The sequence below is a fragment of the Lepidochelys olivacea genome (assembly GCF_965140295.1).
Source record: "Lepidochelys olivacea isolate rLepOli2 genome assembly, chromosome: 8".
NCBI classification, from domain to species: Eukaryota; Metazoa; Chordata; order Testudines; family Cheloniidae; genus Lepidochelys; species Lepidochelys olivacea.
The window spans coordinates 5182012-5202976 of NC_140418.1; the positions used below are offsets into that span (position 1 = coordinate 5182012).

Below are 20965 nucleotides of genomic sequence, written 5' to 3' on the forward strand. Positions count from 1 at the left end.
CATTATAAACAGTTTAAAATGACTAACACAAGCTGTGCCCACATCAGAGATGTTCTGTTAAAACCCTCCAATAAAAATGCCAAGTATTTTCCATGGGAAATTAAACAACCACCCCCCAACCCCCAAATCCTCACTTTTTTTGAAAATTTCCATGAAATTTTTTCAGTTTTGCAGGGGAAAAAAACACAAACAAATAATCTAGAAAAAAACTTTTAGATTTCAACACCATTTTTAGTCAAACAAACAAACAAAGCAAAACAAAACGGTTTTTGGTTAAAATGTTCAGTTTCTGAAAACCAAAACTTGATTTTTTTATTTTGATTTTTTAACCAAAACCCAAACATTTTACCAAGTATATTTTCGTTTTGCTTTCCAGTTTATCTTTCAAAAACCCAGAACATTTTACATACACACACACAAACAAAATGGTGAAAAAATGTTTTGATGAAAATTTGTTGATCAGCTTTAAAAGATAGTTTTGCTCCTGTATGAGAGGACAGAATTGGGCCCTACGTTTCTCTGTGTTATTAGTTAACATTTTTACTTATTGTAGCATCTTGATTGGGAGAGTCCACTGTGCAAGACACAATACAAAGAACATGCTAAGAGACTGTTCCTGCCCTAAAGAGCTCACAGTCTATATATGCAAGACAGAGAAAAGGTGGGAGGGGTAACAGATCAGTGATATGAATTGCTCAGCACCACATAGCAACTGAATGACAGTGCTGGGAACTAAAGCCAGCTCTCCTGACTCCCGGTGCAGCGTCCTTTATAAATAGGCTTGGAAGGTTTTGATTTTGATTGGTAAATGGCAGTTATGTCGATTTCACTGTACATACACAAACCGGTGAAAAAATATTTCCAACAATAATAATCAAAATTTATAGATAGGCAAAGTAAGAAAAATGCTACTTGAGACTTATTAGAGTCAAAATCCAGTGATCTAGACTTTTGAATTAGGCTTGTTGTAGGTGGACTAGCAAATAACTACTAAAACAGGTATGATGTGTTGATTTAAGTATATTTACGCTGTGTATTTTGACATGTGATGTTGACAATTTGTATTAACAGTTTATAAAGCTATAACTTTTTGAATTTCAATGTCTACTGTCATTACATTTCAATGTCTACTGACCCTGCCCCATAATTTTGTGCAACTATGAAAATTTAAATATTTAAAATGCTTAAAAATAAACAATCACATTCTGCCAAACCAACCTATATATTAAACAGCATTGACACTTCCTCTCACTTGAGCTAAAGGAGTAGCTCTGCTCTCTGGTAGTAGTAGCAGTAGTAGACTATTATCCTCCAGTGGCCTAATAACTAAAAAGGGCTGTGAAATATATTCATAACATAACACACTGGCAAAAGTGTGTGTGTATGTTGATTCCCTTTTTGAATCAGATTCGCAGATAATCCACAGGTTACAAATAATCAGCAAGTTTCCTGTAGGCATCTCAAGAGAAGGGAACTCAAACACCAAGAGAGTACTGAGCTTGTGGATGAGTTGAGGAAGGTGCTTGCATAGAAGAAGGCATAACAAGTGCTTGTGTGAGGTACTGACAAATGGATGGATAAAGCTGGCATTCAATGTTTATAATGCATTTGGAAATCCTTGGATTGAAGGGACTACCTGGAAATCCGATGGATTATTATTTGTTCTGTACAATTGAAATTCACTATTATTCTTCCAATGATATTTTATCATTTAAATATTCCTTTCCCATGAACCTCCTGTTCCCCTCATCACCTCTCCAAATGGAAGATGAGATAGCAGGGAAGAGCATTTTCCGAAGTTTCCCATTGTTCACTGATTGCAGCATCTTGGTTGCCATGGAATATGTGCAAGAACCAGAGTGTAGTTGCTTAACTTCATGTTGCTCAAACTGTTTGTTGAGCTGTTTCTATGGTGAGTCACCTAACTTCCTTCGCTAAGTGCATTTTAGATGTAAGTGTGGCCATCAGCTCCTAGAGCTTTGTGAGCACTGCCCTCCCACCACCCCTGGCCCAAATTTTCATCTTGCTGAGAGTAATTAACTCTACCAGGTGCAGGTAATTAGGATGCCATTAAATGGATTTCTAAAGTGGAAGGTGACATTTCCAGAAGTTGAAATACAACTGATATATATATTTAAGACCAGCTTCAGCTTGAGTTGCAACAAACTGCAAAACACCTTGGGCCTGATCCCAAACTCCTGAGTCATGGCCACGTCTTCAAAAGCCCCCGCAATATATCCATCCTCTACTAGAGTGGGAATGGAGGGGAGGCAGTTTGAACCTCCTCTGTCATTTGGCTTTTAGGGTCTGGTTTGTCCCCAGTGCCAGTTAGAGAAGACCTGATGTCTGCTCTAAATTGCACCCAGCCTATTGCACCCAATCAAGAGGCTGCGAGAACACTCCAGTCACCTTCTCTCACCCTGAACACACCCCTCAGTCACCATGGAATGCTTCCTGGAGGGGATCTGGTAGAGCTGTCGAGGGCCTCTCAGCCCTGGGGCTGTTCATTGTCCTGTGATTGGGACAATGGTGAACTGGGCCCAAGGGAGAGGCTCATGCTCTGCGTTCAGCACTGGTCCTCATTTTCGGAACTAATCAATTCTTATGTAACGGCTCAATAGAGCTGGTCTAAGTGTCCCAAATTTTGAATTTTTGAGAAAAAGCTTCATTTAAAATTTGATTTTTGACCCGCCCCCCTCAAACACTCCCTCCAACAATTTGTTCTGAATAGTTTTTGACCAGCTATACAGTGGTCAATTTTTTTCAGCAATTGAAACGTGTTGACGAAATTTCAAAACGATGACATTAAAAAAAAATTTCTGACACATTTTTCTACTGTAGAAGTCTCCAGTGATTTTTCAATTAATTTAAAATAAAATCTAAATAAACAAGAAAAAGAGTAGGAGGAAAAATCTTCATAATGAATTACATGATGAATATATAATAGTCTCTTCCACAGACGTGCTGCTGGAGGGAGTGAGAGGTAATGCCTGGAAGAGTGGCTGAAATGGAATACAAGAAAAACAAGGCAGGTGAGGTAATATCTTGTATTGGACCAACTTCAGCTGATGGAAGGTACAAACTTTTGAGCGACATGGAACTCCTCTGTGGAGCTCGAAAACTTCTCCCTTCCACCAGCAGAAGTTGGTCCAGTCAAAGATGTGACCTCACCTACCTTGTCTCCCTCATATCCTGGGTCCAACCCAGCTACAGCAACATTGCAGACAGTGACACTCCACTGAAACCGAGTGCTGCAGAGCATGACAACATACTCTGCAGAATTCCCCCATTCCCTACACAGTGACCTTCTGGGTCAGTGTACAGTGCAGCTGGGAGATGTGATTCCCGGTGCGTGCACACAGACCTGCGCTAACTCAGCTCCGGCTAGCATGCTAAAAATAGCAGCATGGACTTTGCAGCACAGGTGGCTGGTCAGGCCAGCTGCCCAAGCTCGGACCCTGGGAGTCGGGTGGGCTTGGACAATTAGCTGGAGTCACTGCCCCTGCAGTAATATCCACACGAGCTCGAGCAGACGTAGCCCGAGTCTGTCTACCTGCACTTGGAATGATACCTCCCAGCTGCAGTGTGGGCATACCCTTTAAAATCACTTTGTCCCTGCACGGTTATACATCACAGACACTATTCCCGTTCACATATACACAATGACAATCCAGAAATCCCCCATTTACGATAGAACCTCCCCACCTCGGATAAGAGCTTGACACACAGGATTGGTTCTTTTACATTCTGTTCCTTGAATTCAGTGCAGATTTCATACGCACGCTATATCTGCAGGGGCAGCCTTCATGACCACCAGACCAGGACATCTCCGGTGCTGTTCTCAGATTTCTCAGTGCTGCAGATTATGTTTAGCAAGCTTATGTTGTGTTTGTACAATGACGCGCCATCCCATTAATAGTATATTTTGATCTGTATCTAAAATATGATTTCTGCACTCGACTTCTAAGATTGTATGGCACAGGAGGGGTTCAGAAGAACCCTATCTCCCAGACAGTTTCAACCCTCCTCCACAGAGATATGGTAATCAGGGCAGTGATTACAATCCAAGAGGGTTTAGTGAGTCTAACCACCCTAACAACAGAGCTGCCATTCGTGTAGTCTGCCCAGCTAGAAGTCCTGGCTGTCAGGAAAAACCAGTGTGAGACAAAAGAATACGCATGAAGGGCTCACACCCCATGTGGCCTGAGAGGAAGGGGAAGGCAGAGACCCGCTGAATATGGTAATGGATCCTGAAATCAAGGAGGAGGAGGACACTAAAGACAGACAGGCAGGTACAGTGAGCCCTGCATGACAAACTTAGGCCACCAAAAGGTGGGTTTTCTATAGTGAGATCACAGGCATTAGTTATCTTGCTAGAAATGCACATCTCTTTTAGCAGTGAGGATGTAGCCCAAGAGATGACAAAGAGAGAAACATGCTCTCTCTGAGGTAACAGAAGATAGGTGGACTGGCCGATAGGCGTATAGCAAATGCTTGATCCTAGCCATAAGACATGTATGTTTAAATTTGTTTTGCTTGTAAATAATCTGTTAACTCTATGCTTTTACTCTTTTTCACTTCTAAGAAAGCTGTGAGGTGTCTCAGAAATTCCGGCTGGTCATCCATGGATGAAGAGCAAGTCAATGAGGCTCCCGACCCACAGGGGCCTAGTTAGGTACCAGGGTCTGTGTTTCCCACCCCAAGGAAGGGAGAACTTGCAATAGGCAATGAGGGCAACTGAGGGACCAAAGCAAAACATAAGCCTGAATCCTTTCCCATCCCTCACATGCAGCAACTTCACCTCTGTTGTCACAATATGTTCTTATGCTTGAAGGTACCTGGGCTTTTCATTTGTCTATCCCTCTCGAATCAGGCCTGCTGTACACAATCTTTGTACCAGTGTAACTATGTCGCTCAGGAGGTGATTTTCTACCAAAATAGTTAAGTGAATGCCATCTATAGCATGGACACAGTCATAACAGTCCTTCAGATGCTAGGAGTAAACCGTGCTGATATAATGCATTTTTATACGGATACAGCTATGCTCACACAAGAGGGGATTGTACCATTTTAACTGTACTGGTATTGTGAGAGCAGCACAATTTTCATGAGTAGACCAGGCCTAGCTCTCCAACTGTTGTAAGTTTCAGCGATTCTGAGTGTCTAGTCTGTGTGCGTCAAATTGCGTTTTGGAAATAAGTAGTACTTGAGTCATATTTACTTCACACTCCTCATCCTGCAAATCCTTGCGGAATATTTAGTAGCTCTCTTGAAAGGATGTCTGCAACAAGGTGCTCTTTACGGGCCTGTATTTCACATTTTAACGAGTACTTTTGCAATTTCATGATCACTTTCTGAAGTCTAGGCAGTACTATGAACAGACCAATGGTTTAATGGTCTGTTTCAGCCTTGAGTGATTTCGGCCCATAAGTGTATTCATGAAACCACTCACTACCTAACCCAATTTCTTTTTCGTTTTCAATCTGAGCATAGTTCTGGTGTGTTTCAATCAGTACTTTGGAAGCATAGATTCTAAGGGCAGCTAGGACAAATATGATCATCTACTTTTTCCTCCTGCTTAACCCAGAGCATATAATTTCATTCAGTAATTCCTGCAATAAGACCACCGGGCAATCATCTTGCAGAGAGACAACCACCAAACTATATAGGTAGGCATCCACTGAGCGTTTAGGCTCTGCACTGCTAACATCAAAATATTGCAGCATCTATGCTCTTTTTAATTCCCAAAAAGCTTTCTTCTTGCCAGTGACACAACTTCTTTAGCAGCAATGGTGTGGACTTGTTAGAGGTGCATCGGTTTAATATGTTAACATGCCCCTGAATCTCTGTAACTTCTCCTTATTCTGGGGTATTTCTATAAAGACAGTTGCCTTCATTTATCGACTTTCTTGCAAATATTTGGTTTTCCTCTGATCTCATACAGTAAGCATACAAGGCCCAGGACTGCTGCTATGCGAGTGCTTGCTATTTCCAGACCCCAGTCACCTACTGTCTGTCAGGATTACAGAAGGTAAATATCCCTGTCACGTGGCAGGGTCTGATATCCAGCCAGTCCAGGGGCTGCTGGTGCCCCTCTACCGCATCCCACACACTAACCTTTCACAACCCCCCTGCATCTGCACAGGGGCACTCCACACAAAGTCCCCCCACCCCAAACTCCAGGATTACCCCATTCTCAGTGACACGCCATAGGATCCCCTCCCCATGCACACAGACCCAATGATGCTTTACAGAGTGCCCATTTCGGGGTGATACGCTACAGCAAACCAACCCTCCATCATGACAGAGACGTGTCTCCCTCCATATGTAGCGATGCAGCCCAAGAGCCCATGTCCCCACAGTGAGAAATACAGAGGAACCATTGTTCTGCTGTCCGACATCTCGCAGAAATTTCTCCTCCCCTTCTCTCCACTCAAGCCATACCCCACAGAAACCTCCCCCTTCTTTCGCCCACAACCACTCCCCACAGAACCCTCCCCAGGGATGCATACCCCAGAATATCTGCCCACCCAGAAGAAAGTATTTTCAGGCCTCTGAACAGTTATACTGCCGATCAGCATTCCAGAGCACTTCTCCCATCTCGACAGGACCTCAGCCCCATCCCCACCACACACAGGGACACTCCACAGAATCATCAATAGAATGACATCCCTGCACCACCAGACTGTCTAACCCTGATCCTAGTTCCCCTGCCTAACCTCAGCAGCAGGCATCCTCTGACAAATGGAAACCCCCGTTCAGGTAGCTTGTTGACACCAAGATGTGAACAGGATGCTTGGGTTCACAGATGATTCGGGGATGCTCATTTATTTTGGTTGTTGGACGCCAAACACGACACGGCCCCTTAAAATAGTGGGATATGGCTGCACTGCTTATGTAGCTTGTCCTGCCACATGACAGCATGGGTATACACAGAGTTATGCCTGTGATGGTCTCTATTGAAGGACAAGCTAGTGTTATTAGGCCAACAAAGATGTGAAAGATAAAAATACCCCACAAGCAACTGGACACAGATCCAAGCAACCACATTTTATAATAATAAAAATAACTGGTCACCATTTTTTGTGTTAAAATATTCCTGTCAGAAAACGCAGTTGTCTTAAAATCAAAATGTTCTGTGGGAAAATGTCAATTTCAATGATTTTTTTCAATTTCTCTATCAGGAGAATTGAAACAGAAACATTCATTTAGAGTCAACATTGAAAAATTGAAACAACATTTTACACTTTGAAATGGCCGTTCAAAACAGAAAATGCCATTTGAAAATGTTGAGTCATTGTAATTCGCTCCAAAATGTTGATATTTTTCATTTTGGCATTTTTTAATCAGACAAGTTTCTGAATTTTTCACTCTGCAAACAATTTTCAATATTTCAACTTGCTGTTTCAATTCTGAATGGGAACTAATTGCAAAATTACAGGTTTCAGAGTAACAGCCATGTTAGTCTGTATTCGCAAAAAGAAAAGGAGTACTTGTGGCACCTTAGAGACTAACCAATTTATTTGAGCATAAGCTTTCGTGAGCTACAGCTCACTTCATCGGATGCATACTGTGGAAAGTTTAGAAGATCTTATTATAAACACACAAAGCATGAAAAAATACCTCCTCCCACCCCACTCTCCTGCTGGTAATAGCTTATCTAAAGTGACCACTCTCCTTACAATGTGTATGATAATCAAGGTGGGCCATTTCCAACACAAATCCAGGTTTTCTCACACACCCCCCACCACACAAACTAACTTCTGGAGGGACAAAAATTCCTGACCAGTAATAACAATAACAGCAACCACAGCAATAATTATCTGATCCTAATAGATGCAGCCAAGTTAAGAGATGTGTTAAAGGTTAAACTCCTCTCCGCTGGTGTTCACAGGGAAAAACTTTCTGAACACTTCGGATAATGATCAGTGATGACCTTTAAAACATATTAATACTATAAATGTCACATCTACCACAGTGCCTTTGGAAGCTTTTTTCCTCTGCTATCAGGCATTTCATTAATATTTTGCCAAACAGGCAACAAACAGTCAAGAACCCAGACATACAGGCACTTTAATTTTCATCATACAAGAGCTTTTGCTGTTGTTTAGTGTTATTGCTATTTGCTGATGGAGTCATTTCTTGTTTTATCCCCCAGACTCTCACTGTCCGCTCAGCATGTGTAAAATTAACTTCCATTTACAGCACTGTAAGCCGACAATACCCCACACAGAGTTAATGTTAACTGAGGGTTCAAATAAAAGAAAAACAAGACAGGGGAAAAAAAAAAAGATGGAAAAAGTCTTGCCTTGATTTGTTACTAGAGTAGACTTGATCTTGAAGTCACTGGGGAAAATAAACAGACAAAGCGAAGAAGCCAGTCTATAGAATAATTTTTCTGCAACTCTACTTTAAGAGCCAATATTAGGCTTGGGAAGCATCTTATTCTATGGTTTGTTTCTATCTCTATAACAGCCATGCCAACCCCATAGCTTTAAAGCACTGCTCCCTGCCCACCCAACCCTGACACTGAATCTATCCAAATCCAGATCTAAGCTCATGCCTTTGATTCATCTCCAGCAGAACTGGGCAGGAAATAGTTTCCCAAATAGATCCCTGCCATGAATAAAAAAAGATTTCCAAAATTTTTCCCATTCCCAATCGGGACAAAAAGTCGAAATCACCAACGTTTTCACAAGCTGACTAATTTAAAAAATTGTAGTTTGAGTCAGTTGAAACAAAAACATTCTGATCATTTAAAAACATTTAGTTTTCATTATGTCTCTTTCAATTTTTTTTCAACATTTTTGGGTTTTTGCCTTGACTGGGATTTTGACAATTTCAGAATTTTAGTTTCAACATTTTGTTGAGTAGGGAAATTCATCAAAAATCAACCCTTTCCTGTGAAGTTTCAGTTTTATGAATCAGCATTTTTCAGCCACCCTCCCCCCCAAAACCTTTGTTAAAAAATATCTGACCAACTCTAATCTCCAGTTTTCTCTTCATTGTGTGAGGAGTGTACACGTACCAATGGATCAAAGACTCCTCACTAGAGAAACATTTACTTGATGTACAATTTTTGTAAGCAAAGAATACTTGTTAGACCCAAGTGAAAAGTATTTTTTGCATGAAATGCCAGACTGGAGAGAGTTTGTATTATTAATCCTATTGGTAGAAAGGAAAAATAAATAAATACCAAAAATCACTGGTCACCAATGCAATTGCAGGCATGTTACTTCCATAAAAGGCTTTTTGGCTGGTCAGAGGAAACTTACTTACAAAAAATAAATGCAAAATTTGCAAAGATGATGACTGAATCTCCCAATTTTGTGACTACTTTGCACAACATCTTTTTTGTATCATGAAAGCTTTTGCTACATGGTTTCCCCATGTCACAATTTTTTTCTGGTATTTTTCCCAGCTTTTTAGCCAACTTGTCATATCACACCAGCCTTTTATTTAGATGCAATGCTTTTAATTTATGCAGAGACAAATTGGCTTCCACAGAAGCCACTTAAGGAAGCAGTTAGCCCTTTGGTGCTTTGCAACTCCTCATTTCCGTACATACACTTGAACCATTGACTATAAAATGGGAGCATGTAGTGAAAACGCAGTAACTCTCCAAGGGCCCAGCGACATCTACTGCAATTCAATGTATTTTACAGTCTTTGGCAAGATGTGCATAAGCATTCATTGGGAACATCAAATCATCAATAAATAAAACATTCTTCCATTGTTTTACTGGGTTTTCAAAGCTTCCCTGCAAAGCCCGGAGGACGCTTTTGTTCAAAGAGAAATGACACTGAGATAAGCAAAACTGTCTAGGTGGGGCAGGTGGCTTTGCAGAACCTTGTTGTTGGGAATTTTGTTTTTCAAAGCCAAACCTAAAACTAGGGTGGCACGTCTTAAAAGCAGCATTTTATCTACGCTCTAGTGTTTATAATGTTGGGTAAATGATGCCTATTTTGGCCCATTTCTAAATATATGTGTAGTTCAGAAATTAAACTGAATGAGAAAAACCAGAAAGAGGGTTGAAAAGGGATATATGGCTCCATGGCATCCAAAAGGACTAAAAATGCATGAATTAGAAGAGTATTTGTGTGTGAAAGGTAACCAACCTTGGTGAAATATCGCATCCTTGCTGCATAAAGGCTCCCAGGGAGAACCAAAGACTGTTAAATATCCCAAATTCATTAGTCTGGTCACTGGGCGGCTGGTCGCGCCCTTCCTCGAACTCTTCAGTATGCCATTCATAAGGGCTGAAGCGGCTGACCAGGAAGAGGACAACGCTTACTCCAATGTAGGCAAAAACAATGCACATCCAAATCTCATAAGCCAAGGGATCCAGAAAGGAAAAGACCCCTGGCTTGGATTTTTGAGGTTTTTTTATCATGATGGATATGCCCAGGCTCATAAATGGCTTGGAAAAGTCTATGACTTCTTCTCGGACGAGGGTGATGGTTAATGGTGCAACAGCCACATCAGCTCTCTGAAAGGAGAGAGAGACACCAGATACACAGATTGTAGATTACATGCACCAACACACTCCATCACCAGCCTTCTCTTTCGTCTTCCTTCTACTGGACACTCCCAATCCACTCTCTGATTTCATAGGAAGATTTAATCAGGAGAAACCAACTACTAGAGAAAAGCTAAACAAAAACCCCATTACACCAGCATGTTATTTCCTTTCCTATTATTACTGATTGCAAGTAGGTTTAAAAATCAGACATCTTTCCTTTCCGAGCCAGTCAGGTCCTCTTGTCTGATTCATCCATTGATGTCACAATCCAAGGTTAGTGACATCTCATTTCAATATCATGTTGCCCAACTAAGAAATGACAAAGTAACAGAGTCTTATCATACACACAGCAGAAGAGATAGGAAGAAAGTGTACTGAGGGGGTGATGCCAGGATGTTTATTTTCAGCAGGAGATGCTTTTCTATTGCATGACTCATAGATGAAGGGAAATATTTTCAAAAAAGCCAAAGCCACTTTTGAAAATGGGATGAAGGCTCCTAATTCACATAGGGCCAGAGTTAGAAAGGAATTTAGGTGCCTACAGATGCACCTGGTGAGATGCACAAAAGTGCCTAACTTCTATTGACTTTCATTTCGATTTTCCCAAAGGTGAAATTGAGACTGTCCCATGGAGAATGTTGCTTTTGCAGAAACTGCATTTTCCATGGCAGAAAATAATTCCAATGGAAAATTCCCAACCAGCTGTAGTGAATAGTGATCAAGCCATCCAGCAACCAGATATAAATATAAGTGACACGATGCACGATAAGGATAGAAATACTAATAGCAAGAAGGAGATTCTAAGAGAGAGCCCATTTTGGTGTTAAGAGTCTGACTAGTCAGAAGGCTGAGATTTCAAACCCAACCATTTCTAGGTGCTACTCCTTCACAGCTCTGTCAGAGAAAAGTTGACAAAATGGGTGTGCTCTGGGTGTTGGTTTTGGGGTAGGATGGCTGGGTTATTTACCTCAGAGGACTACTTTAAATTGCTACTCTGCAGTGTGAGTAACTCTCTGCATAATTGTATGCTTACCTCCTGGAAAAAGGTTGATTATATTATGCTTTCAGATGCTAGTTCATTAAAATGTATCTTGTAGGATGAGAAAGGTCACACTGGTTGCTGTGGGCTAGACCTTAAGAATGATACTCTAACTGATTGCACTAACAGACATCTAACAGCAACAAGGCCATGGTGACATGATGAAAGGTCCTATTGTTCAATCAAAATGAACATGAAATAATAGAGATGTAGCTGGGGTAGCATTAAAAATCCAAGCAACACAAAGTGATGGAAACATTCAAAACATGAAAAGGAACTCAATAAATAGAGATAGACAGACAGACAGAAAGGGTACCATTGGTACTTTAATAGGACCACCATCTCCTGCATTTGGGTACACAATTCAGTGCTTAAGTGCACTAGGGGGGTACAAAGGTGCTGATGCACAAATTCAAAATTTGGATGTCTTATTAAGGTGCTGTATTAAGGCCCATTATCTATCTAGTTCTTGAAAGGACTTTGGCTGCTGAAGGCAGGAGATACCTGAGATGATTGAGGCTCAAACCTCCTCCCTCTTCTGTTTTTGTCCTAAGTGAAGCTGTTCTCAGCTCACCTGGAAGCTGGGAGTATCAGAAATCTTTCCCAACCAAATCTTGCAGAATTTGACAGTTTGCCTAATCAATCAGTTTGCCTTCGGGCCTGGTAGCTACACTTTTTGAGGTCCACTCATAATTAATTCCTGTAATTATGAATCAATGGACAAGGTTGGAAACTTACTCCATAGACCAGCTCTCCCACCATGCCATTCCATGCTTTATTGTCAGGGTCCCGGGCTCCATACTTCCCATCGCTCACTATCTCCAACCTGTATTGGTAGCCAACATGCTTAGCAATCTCAGCAGCAAGCTCCACGCAGTAGCCTTCATACCTCTCGTTGCCTTCAAACTGGTTGGCATTCTTCTTGAGCATCACATATGGATCTTCCTGGCAGAGAGAGGACAAGTTAGTGAGTCATGCTTCCCTTTTTGCCCCCAGAGATGTTCAACTTGTGTCATGCTCTCAGACAGGGATGCTAGATACGATTCTCAATGCACTTTCCAATTGCTAGTGCTGGAATCATTTACAAAGTGGTTCAGCACAGCCTGTTCAAGAAAAGTTTGGGCTGGTAAGTTGCCTGTTTGAGATTTCTATTGTGAAGAATTTGGTAGCAACCCTAGCTGAGGTGGACCTAACCAACAAGGAAAACGGATAGGAATTCTTCAATAATCTCTGGCAGAGATTCCAAAAGGTAAATAATGCCTTCTACCTGAGGATCCCTTAGCATTTCACAAACAACTGAGTAAGCCGTCATCAGTCAATCTCTGTGAGATAGGCATGCACAGTGGTGCATTATGTCAAATGTTATGGAGGTGCCTATTGCTGCTCTATAATAATGGCTGAGTTGACTTTTCCTCTTAAAGCAGGGATTCAACCTCTGTTATGTATGAGGAATACAGCGTCTCCTTCCTCAAATTACAGCACCTGCTCTGTGGGTGCATAATATAAAACATTGCTACAATGTACCTACTTTCCCTATGTTGATGTCCCTGCTCACTGCCTGCCATACTTCCTTGTCGTTCTTCTCTGTGTTAAGAGGGGAGACATCTTAAGTATTTATTTAATTATAGGGCAACGGCGAGTTTTTATGGGCCACCACTGGAAGCATTAAGTGCTGCTGTGATTATATGCAACATGTATTACAGGGAAAGGCGTCTGAAAGGAAAGGGGTACACAGCACAACAGGGAGCATGAGTGGAAGAGAAAGGAGTGAGGGAGACCTGTGGATTAGACATGCAAGAGAACTTACTAGAATAGTTGTAACTATGTAAGTCCGATTCTGTAGAGTCACGGATTCATTGTCACCTTGGGAATCTGTGGCTGTGGGAACAAACTTATCATCTTCGTTCCAGTAACCAATCTGTTAATGACAGAAAGACCATGAAACCCTGCTGTCCTCCGAGCCTGTTCCTAGGACAAGCCAAGAGGAGAATAATATACCAATAGGATTGCCATGCCAGCTTTAGCTGTCTCAGGGTGTTCATCACCAACCAGACCTCTACTGCTCACACTGTCCTGACCTTTCCCCCCATCCTGGCCCTGGAAACCCCAGAAAAATAATGACACGTACTGTGCATAATGTACAGGGGTAACCATGTATATGTAAATATGACAGCAATAATCACACAATAATAATGGAAGTACCACAATTTCCTCCAATACTTAGGGGAATCAATAACAAAAGAATCTCACAACACTGTATGCGGACTGCTGGTAAATAAGTTTTTAATGACAGGTTTCAGAGTAGCAGCTGTGTTAGTCTGTATCCGCAAAAAGAAAAGGAGGACTTGTGGCACCTTAGAGACTAACCAATTTATTTGTGCATAAGCTTTCATGAGCTACAGCATCCGATGAAGTGAGCTGTAGCTCACGAAAGCTTATGCTCAAATAAATTTGCTAGTCTCTAAGGTGCCACAAGTCCTCCTTTAAGTTTTTAATGGTGACCACTGTTAATGTATGATGGCCTCTCGAGGCTGATACAGGTCTTGTGTCACACCTCACACTTGCACAAGTGTAAAATTAAATTCTAGGATACCTTGCAGAACCAGGACAAGATGGGGGGAAAAAGCAGGAGACTTGTTAGAAAGAGACAAAAGGAGCTGCCCCACTGCAAAAAGTTTGGAGTTGCACATGCAACTAAGAAGCTGTAAGGGGCAGAATTCTTGGTGTTACTCTGTGTTTATTAATAATCAGGGATACAGTCCATGCTATCACTGCTCACTGGCAAAGCAGAGAGCTGGAGAGTATCAATAGGAAGATCATTCTTGAGGTGGCCTTATTTGAAGGCTTGATTTTTTTAAGAGGTTTTCCATCATATCATGTTCGGATGAAGTTGCATAAGCTCTGCTGATGTGAAAGGGATTTCTTACCACATGATATGGGAAAGAGTATTAATTCAAGGCAAGACCAAAAACCTGTGGAGGGAAGATTAGAGATCCTGGCAATGCAAGACATACAACCCAGAGAGGCTTCTCCTCTCTTTACTGCAGAGAAAAATGAAAAGTGTGTGAGGAAAAAGCTTCCACACGCTGCTCTAGGGCAGCACAAGTGGAGAAAACACATATTTGCTTGGCATTTCTCACCTGATTGATCCCACTTACAGCACATGTGTTGGAAGTAAAGGTTGGGGGAGTTGCAAGGGAGGATTTGATTGTTTGCAGTAAACATACAGTATAAAACCGTATTTGGACTTCTCTGGGCCCTATCTTGACCTCACATTGAAGGTAACAGCAAAACTCTCAGTGACTTATATGGGGCAGGATCAAGTCCTCTGTATCTTATACTCATATGCTGGTTATTTATTTATTTGTATTGTGGTTGCGCCTAGGAGTCCCAACCATGGCTCAGGACCCCACTGTACAGACACAAAATTCATATCTAATAATTAAATTCATATGGCCACAGTGAAGGAAAAAAATCTCTTTGACTAGTAAAGAGGGTTTTCCCCATGCAGGCCTCCAGGGGTTCAGAGTGAACCAGTTGTTACCAGAATACAAAAACAGTAGGAAATACTTCCCAAAAGGAATAAAACAGGTCAGAAAGTGAAGTTCTACTGCCCTTTTTTGATGGGCTCCAACTTCACATCTGAAACCAGCAGGGTCAATACGATATCGTACGATATTGCTTCTGTAGAAATGCAATGTATGTGCAGCTGTCAGATCTAGATGATGAGGTCAAATTTGATGATCATAGTTGTCCCTTCTGGCTTGGGAATCTATGAACCGCATGCTATTTTCCTCCTAATTAAACATACATGTATTGTTTTTCAGTTGCTGACATAAATCCCACATTATTTAAGGTTTAATAGAATTGATTCTGTTCCCTGAATAGTTCCAGCATTCTTCATTTTCCAAACCTGTCATCTCAAGCAGGTTAAATTCCAAAGGACAGAAGGGAAAAAATTCTCTCTCTGTTTGAAAGTTTTCTGTATGGAAGTGGGAGATAAACCACATACAGCCTGAGTGAACACACGACATGCTGAGCTCTTTTGAAAATATGGCTACTTATTTTGGTGCTTAACTGGAAGCTGAGCCCCTCTGAAAATCTGGCCCTGATGGTGAACCCTACTGAAAATTCTGGTGACTGTGTGGGATTTCCAAAATCACTCCACACTGCCCTCCCAAAGACGTTAGTGGTATAAAACTCTCACTGACTTCAATGGGAGTGGTGTTAGACGAACGCTGTGCATTGTTAAAAACCTCCTCCATATTTTGTATGTAAGTAATACAACATGGTTTCTCATGTTTTTTTTTCACTCACATTGAGCGATGGAGTTACCAGGCATAGCTACTCTACTCATGAATTCTCCCTCTTAAGACTCATGAGGAGAAATGGCCTCCAAGAGACAAGCCCATCCTGCGCCCGACACCTTGCCCATAACTGTTAAACAGGAACAGAACTGATCCTTTGCTTTACCTTCCTGATCCCATCGTGTTTCACTTCAATCACATGGAGGGTGTAGTTGGTCCGACGTCCTTTCTCGTTAAACTGAACATTGCCGGTTAATCCTTCAAAGCGCACCTTAAAAGAATAAATATCAATGAGGAGAGCAACTTGATCATTCTGTGGTTGACGACCAGCAGTCACAGCAGATGGGAATCAGCAGAGAAGGGAACATAGAACAACAGGCCACTGGATTGCGGGTCAGAAGCATTTGGGCAAGTCACTTTGCCCCTCTGTGCCTCAGTGTTCCCGTCTGTAAAATGGTGATAGCGCTTACCACCTTTATAATGGTGCTTTGAGATCCTCAGAGAAGATGCACAAAAAAGCAGTAAATATTGTAATTGTGAAGGAAACAACCTGCTCCTGTGCTGTGCCTGTTTTCTAGCCACTGAAATGGGACTCTGGCACAAACATCCACCAATATTTTCTACAACTTTTTCAGAGGAAGAGATGTGCCCAGCGGTATTTGGAGAAACAAAGGTTTTTTTCTTTCCACAAGGCACAACATATTTATCTCTTGTGGGGAGGGGAGGGAGATTGAAGTAGCTTAAAAGAGGTTTCAGAGTAGCAGCCATGTTAGTCTGTATTCGCAAAAAGAACAGGAGGACTTGTGGCACCTTAGAGACTAACCAATTTATTTGAGCATAAGCTTTCGTGAGCTACAGCTGCAGCCAATGAAGTGAGCTGTAGCTCACGAAAGCTCATGCTCAAATAAATTGGTTAGTCTCTAAGGTGCCACAAGTACTCCTTTTCTTTTAGCTTAAAAGACAGCAGCATTAGAAATTCAGAGTAGCATTCCCCCCCGCCCCCCCTTGCATTCTCTGGGCCTGACCTGTGGATGACCTCTTTTGATATTTATTCTCTCTGGGACATTTTGAAATAGGACCTCGATGACTTCAGAATGCAGGCTAAATGATCCAATCATACTTTTCATTTTTCCATGCTGTGAAGTCATCTAGACTACACCAATTCCTTTTATGTTTATAAATGAAATGGTAATGCTCCCATTTCCCCACGTGATGGGGTGGGAAGAGTGGTCTTTGTCATCTTGATTGGAGCCCTTAGAATACCCTCTGGCTTTTCAATCAAAGCCCACTCCCATATTTCCTTTCAGATCCAAATTCCCTTTAAAACACAAACATTCTGTTCTTTAATTAGTTAGAAGGGGTCTCTGCAAAGAGACTCCAGACATTTTTTGGAGTCCCTTCGCAGAGACCCCTAGCGGTGAGAGCATCCAAGCCTCAGGAAACATTAAAATAGACTCTAGAGTCCTGATCTCTAGAAGTGCCAAGTACCCACATGTCTAACTGAAGCCAGCTGGAAGGTTTAAGTGCCCAGACCCTCTGAAAATGAGACATTAGGATCCAAGCCCTCACTGGCTCAGAGACTGAAAAATGAGGACTCGACTCTAGCTCTTGGTTCGCAGCCAAATGTCCAGATACGTAGTAACTAAAGCTGGTCAAAATAATACCAGTTATTTTTGAGGGATTTAGTTTTAATTTTTTTTTTTTAGTTTCCTGGAAGAATTTTCAGTTTTTCCTTTAACCTCCCCCCCCCCCCCAAAAAAAAAAAACAACAAAAAACAAACAAACCCCAAATGGAAAACCAGAAATGTTGCTTTTCAGGCCATTTTTGAAAAGAAAAACCCATGAAAGCTACCCCCCCCTTTTTTTTACACCAAAAGCCAACCAAAATCCCATTATTTTCCCTGAAAACCATTAATTTTATCAAACCATTTTTGGTTTCCTCTTCTCTGCTGAAAAGCTGGAAAAAACCATCGTTTTGGTCGAAAAAGCCACCTTTGACTGAAAAAAAACCACCCACCAACCATCTTTAAGGCCAATTCTTTTGCTTTAGGAGATTTAGATCTTGGTATGAATGCGGCGGCATAGACAGTAATGTTTCATCCTTGCTGTTGCCGTCAGTGAGACGTTCCCTACCCTAAACAGTAGCAGAGCTTGCTCAGGGACTTACTCCTGTTGAAGTGTCTTGAAGAAGGAAAGAAACAATTAAACAAATCCCCATCTGACCTGTTGCGCCTTAGGGGCTGTCCATAAATTATGTAACACAGTTTTTGGTGATTTTCAAACCCCCCCCGCCCCTTGTAACACTTTGTTACACTGAAACAAACATGCAAAATGACCCCAAATGTATTATGTAATTTATGGACATTGACTTAGAGCAGGGGTGGGCAAACATTTTGGCCCAAGGGCCACATTGGGGTTGCAAAACTGTATGGAGGGCCGAGTAGGGAAGGCTGTGCCTCCCCAAACAGCCTGGCCACCGGCCCCTATCTGCCCCCTCCCACTTCCCGCCCTGACTGTGCCCCCTCCCATCCAACCCCGCCGCTCCTTGTCCCCTGACCGCCCCCTCCTGGGACCCCCGTCCCTAACTGCCCCCCCGGGACCCCACCCCCTATCCAACCCCCCCTGCTGTCTGTCTCCTGACTCCCCTGACCCCTATCCACACCCCCGCCCCTGACAGTCCCCCCGGGACCCCTGACCCATCCATCCCTCTCACTCCTTGCCCCCTGACCGCCCCATCCCGGGACCCCACCCCCTATCCAACCCCCAACCCCTATCCACAGCCCCACCCACTGACAGGCCCCCTGGGACTCCCATGCCTATCTAGCCACCCCCTGCTCCCTGTCCCCTGACTGCTCCCCGGAACCCCCCCACTCCCTGCCCCCTTACCATGCCGGAGGCAACCATGCCGCCACCCTGCCTAGCAAGAGCGGTGGGCCAGAGCGCTGCCAGCACGGCAAGGCTGCGGGGGAGAGGGAACAGCAGGGGAAGAGCCGGGAGCTAGCCTCCCCGGCCAGGAGCTATGGGGCCGGGCAGGGGGGCCAGGCAGGACAGTCCCACAGGCCATAGTTTGCCCACCCTCTACCTTAGAGTACGCAGGGGTAAATACAGAATACAGCGTAATCTTCTAAGAACCAGTGTCATTCTGCTGAGAACCTAACTCTTAATAAAAAGGATAAAGCAAACTCAAAGCTTCCATCCCAAACCACAGGTCAAATAGTGACATCTGTCTATCTTTGGCCTTGTTTTTATAAAATGCCTATTGCCATAGTGTGAAACCATGTGAAATTTATGTGTTTCATATGGTTTTTTTTCAGCAAAAAGAGGCAACATTTTGATTGTTTTGATCAAATTTTGCTACAAGGATTCTGGTTGTTCAAGCCCAAAACACAATATTAAATTCAAAGAAGTAACTGAACCAGAAACATGGTTTGCCAAAAGCCATTGCATATCTAACAGCTCTGCCTGCATGCTGCAATGAGCAGCATATCCACACTTGGCGGTTGTAGCATTTCCCTTGGTACACATTGAGTCCCTCAGAACTGTTCTCCATAGATTCTCGCTCAAGGAGCTACTGAAAAGCAAAGCATTGCTTCTTTTTGCAAAGAGCTGCCCAGATTGGTGTCTAACCTGTTGCAGAGCTCTCTGAATGTCAATCCCTTGGCCCCAAGGAACAGCTGGGTTTGCAAGGCAGTCCCCAGCATTGCCACGACGGGAGATGTCAATCCGCTGCCTTCGCAGGCTCTGGAAAGCCTCCGCCATCACCCGAACTCCATCGTAAGTAAGAGCAGATGTGTACTAGAAAAGGAATATGGAGAGGTGTGTTGTCTGTTAGGGTGAGTTGATCTTACAGATATCTGTCTGTTCTTCTCTCAAAAATCAAATAGAGTTACCAGAAGTTCCCATCTAAAGCCTTGCATTATTGTTTCAAGACAATTTATTCTGTTTTCATCCTTCCATGTAATAATTTTCCATACAAGAGCATCTGGCTTCCTGTACTCTCCAATGTCTTGTTGACCCCTGGAAATTGGTACCTTGCTTCCCAGAAGACTCTAGACAAGAACATAATTTCCTGCTGCAGAGCTAAAATGGACTTGCTGTCTTAGCCTCCTGTTCTCCTACCTGAATTGCCTTTGAATGACTCTCTCCTTTCCAGAGAAAAGTACCTTAGTCATAATGCCTGAAGAGTGCTTAGTCTTAACAGACCCATTACCCGAGTCTTTCCACTTAGGTCAAACTGGCCCTCAAATAAATTGTAAAGGGCTACTTTGTGTAATGCATGAAATTTCAGGTGCACAAAAATAAGTTAGCAAAAACCACTCATGGTAGTCATATATGGATAGCAATCCCTCCTCCCCCTGGCTTTTTAAAAAATAATAATTTGATTAAAACAGAAACTATGGGGGCCAGGAAAAAACCCTAAGCTAGTCTGTGACTATTAAGAATTAAGGCTGGAGTTTATTTTCCCATAATAACCTACTTCTCCAGTTGTTTGTAACTTTCTCAGAGAAATTCCTTTAGGGTTGAAATGCCCCTTGCTGGGTTTTTGCCCCAAAGAGTCAAAGTGTGTGTGTGTGTGTGTGTAAAGGTTAGAAAAATTGTTCAGTCACTTCAGAGTTCTGTTTGTGTTAGAAATAAAATATTTATGTTCTTTACTGTATATATTGATTTGAAATGTTCTGCAAGCGTGACAACATCTGAATGGATTTTGTTTACACGTGAGATATAATAAACAAGCCAAGGTTTAAGGAACTTAGCCAGACTTTCTTTTTATAAAAGTGCCAAGGGATCCTTAACTTCCACCTTTAACTGGCAGAAGAATTGGGCAAATGAGACCTCAGCTGGACACATCTCACCAAAGAGAACATTTCTAAGAGCATAGCTGCTACTTCCTCGTATCACAGTGACAGATCTGGGTAGGAGATTGAGATGCTGGAAAATAGGTTGTGTTCTCAAACATGTTAGCTAGCACGTTTGAATTTACATGTTTTTAAATGCGACCTTTTTCCCAAGTCTACGCAAAGCCAAAGTTCTGGACTGAGAACTAAATACTTGAGCTTCCAATTCAGAGGTGAGAATGCTAGCAGCTAAGTTGCACGG

General features: G+C 42.4%; 1 protein-coding gene across 3 annotated transcripts in view; it reads right to left on the bottom strand.

Annotated features, from left to right (window-relative positions):
• GRIA1 (glutamate ionotropic receptor AMPA type subunit 1) overlaps positions 1-20965 on the bottom strand; it is a 162043-nt gene that overhangs the window by 42058 nt on the left and 99020 nt on the right. For all 3 annotated transcript variants that reach the window (XR_014712800.1, XM_084637716.1, XM_084637715.1), the window contains exons 7-11: positions 19496-19663; positions 16035-16139; positions 13369-13479; positions 12300-12506; positions 10119-10489 (exon numbers count right to left, since the gene is read on the bottom strand). Coding sequence is in view for 2 of the 3 variants with exons in the window: in XM_084637716.1 (XP_084493842.1) it covers positions 10119-10489; positions 12300-12506; positions 13369-13479; positions 16035-16139; positions 19496-19663 (962 nt within the window). In the remaining variant the exon portion in view is untranslated. The remainder of the gene's footprint in view (positions 1-10118; positions 10490-12299; positions 12507-13368; positions 13480-16034; positions 16140-19495; positions 19664-20965) is intronic.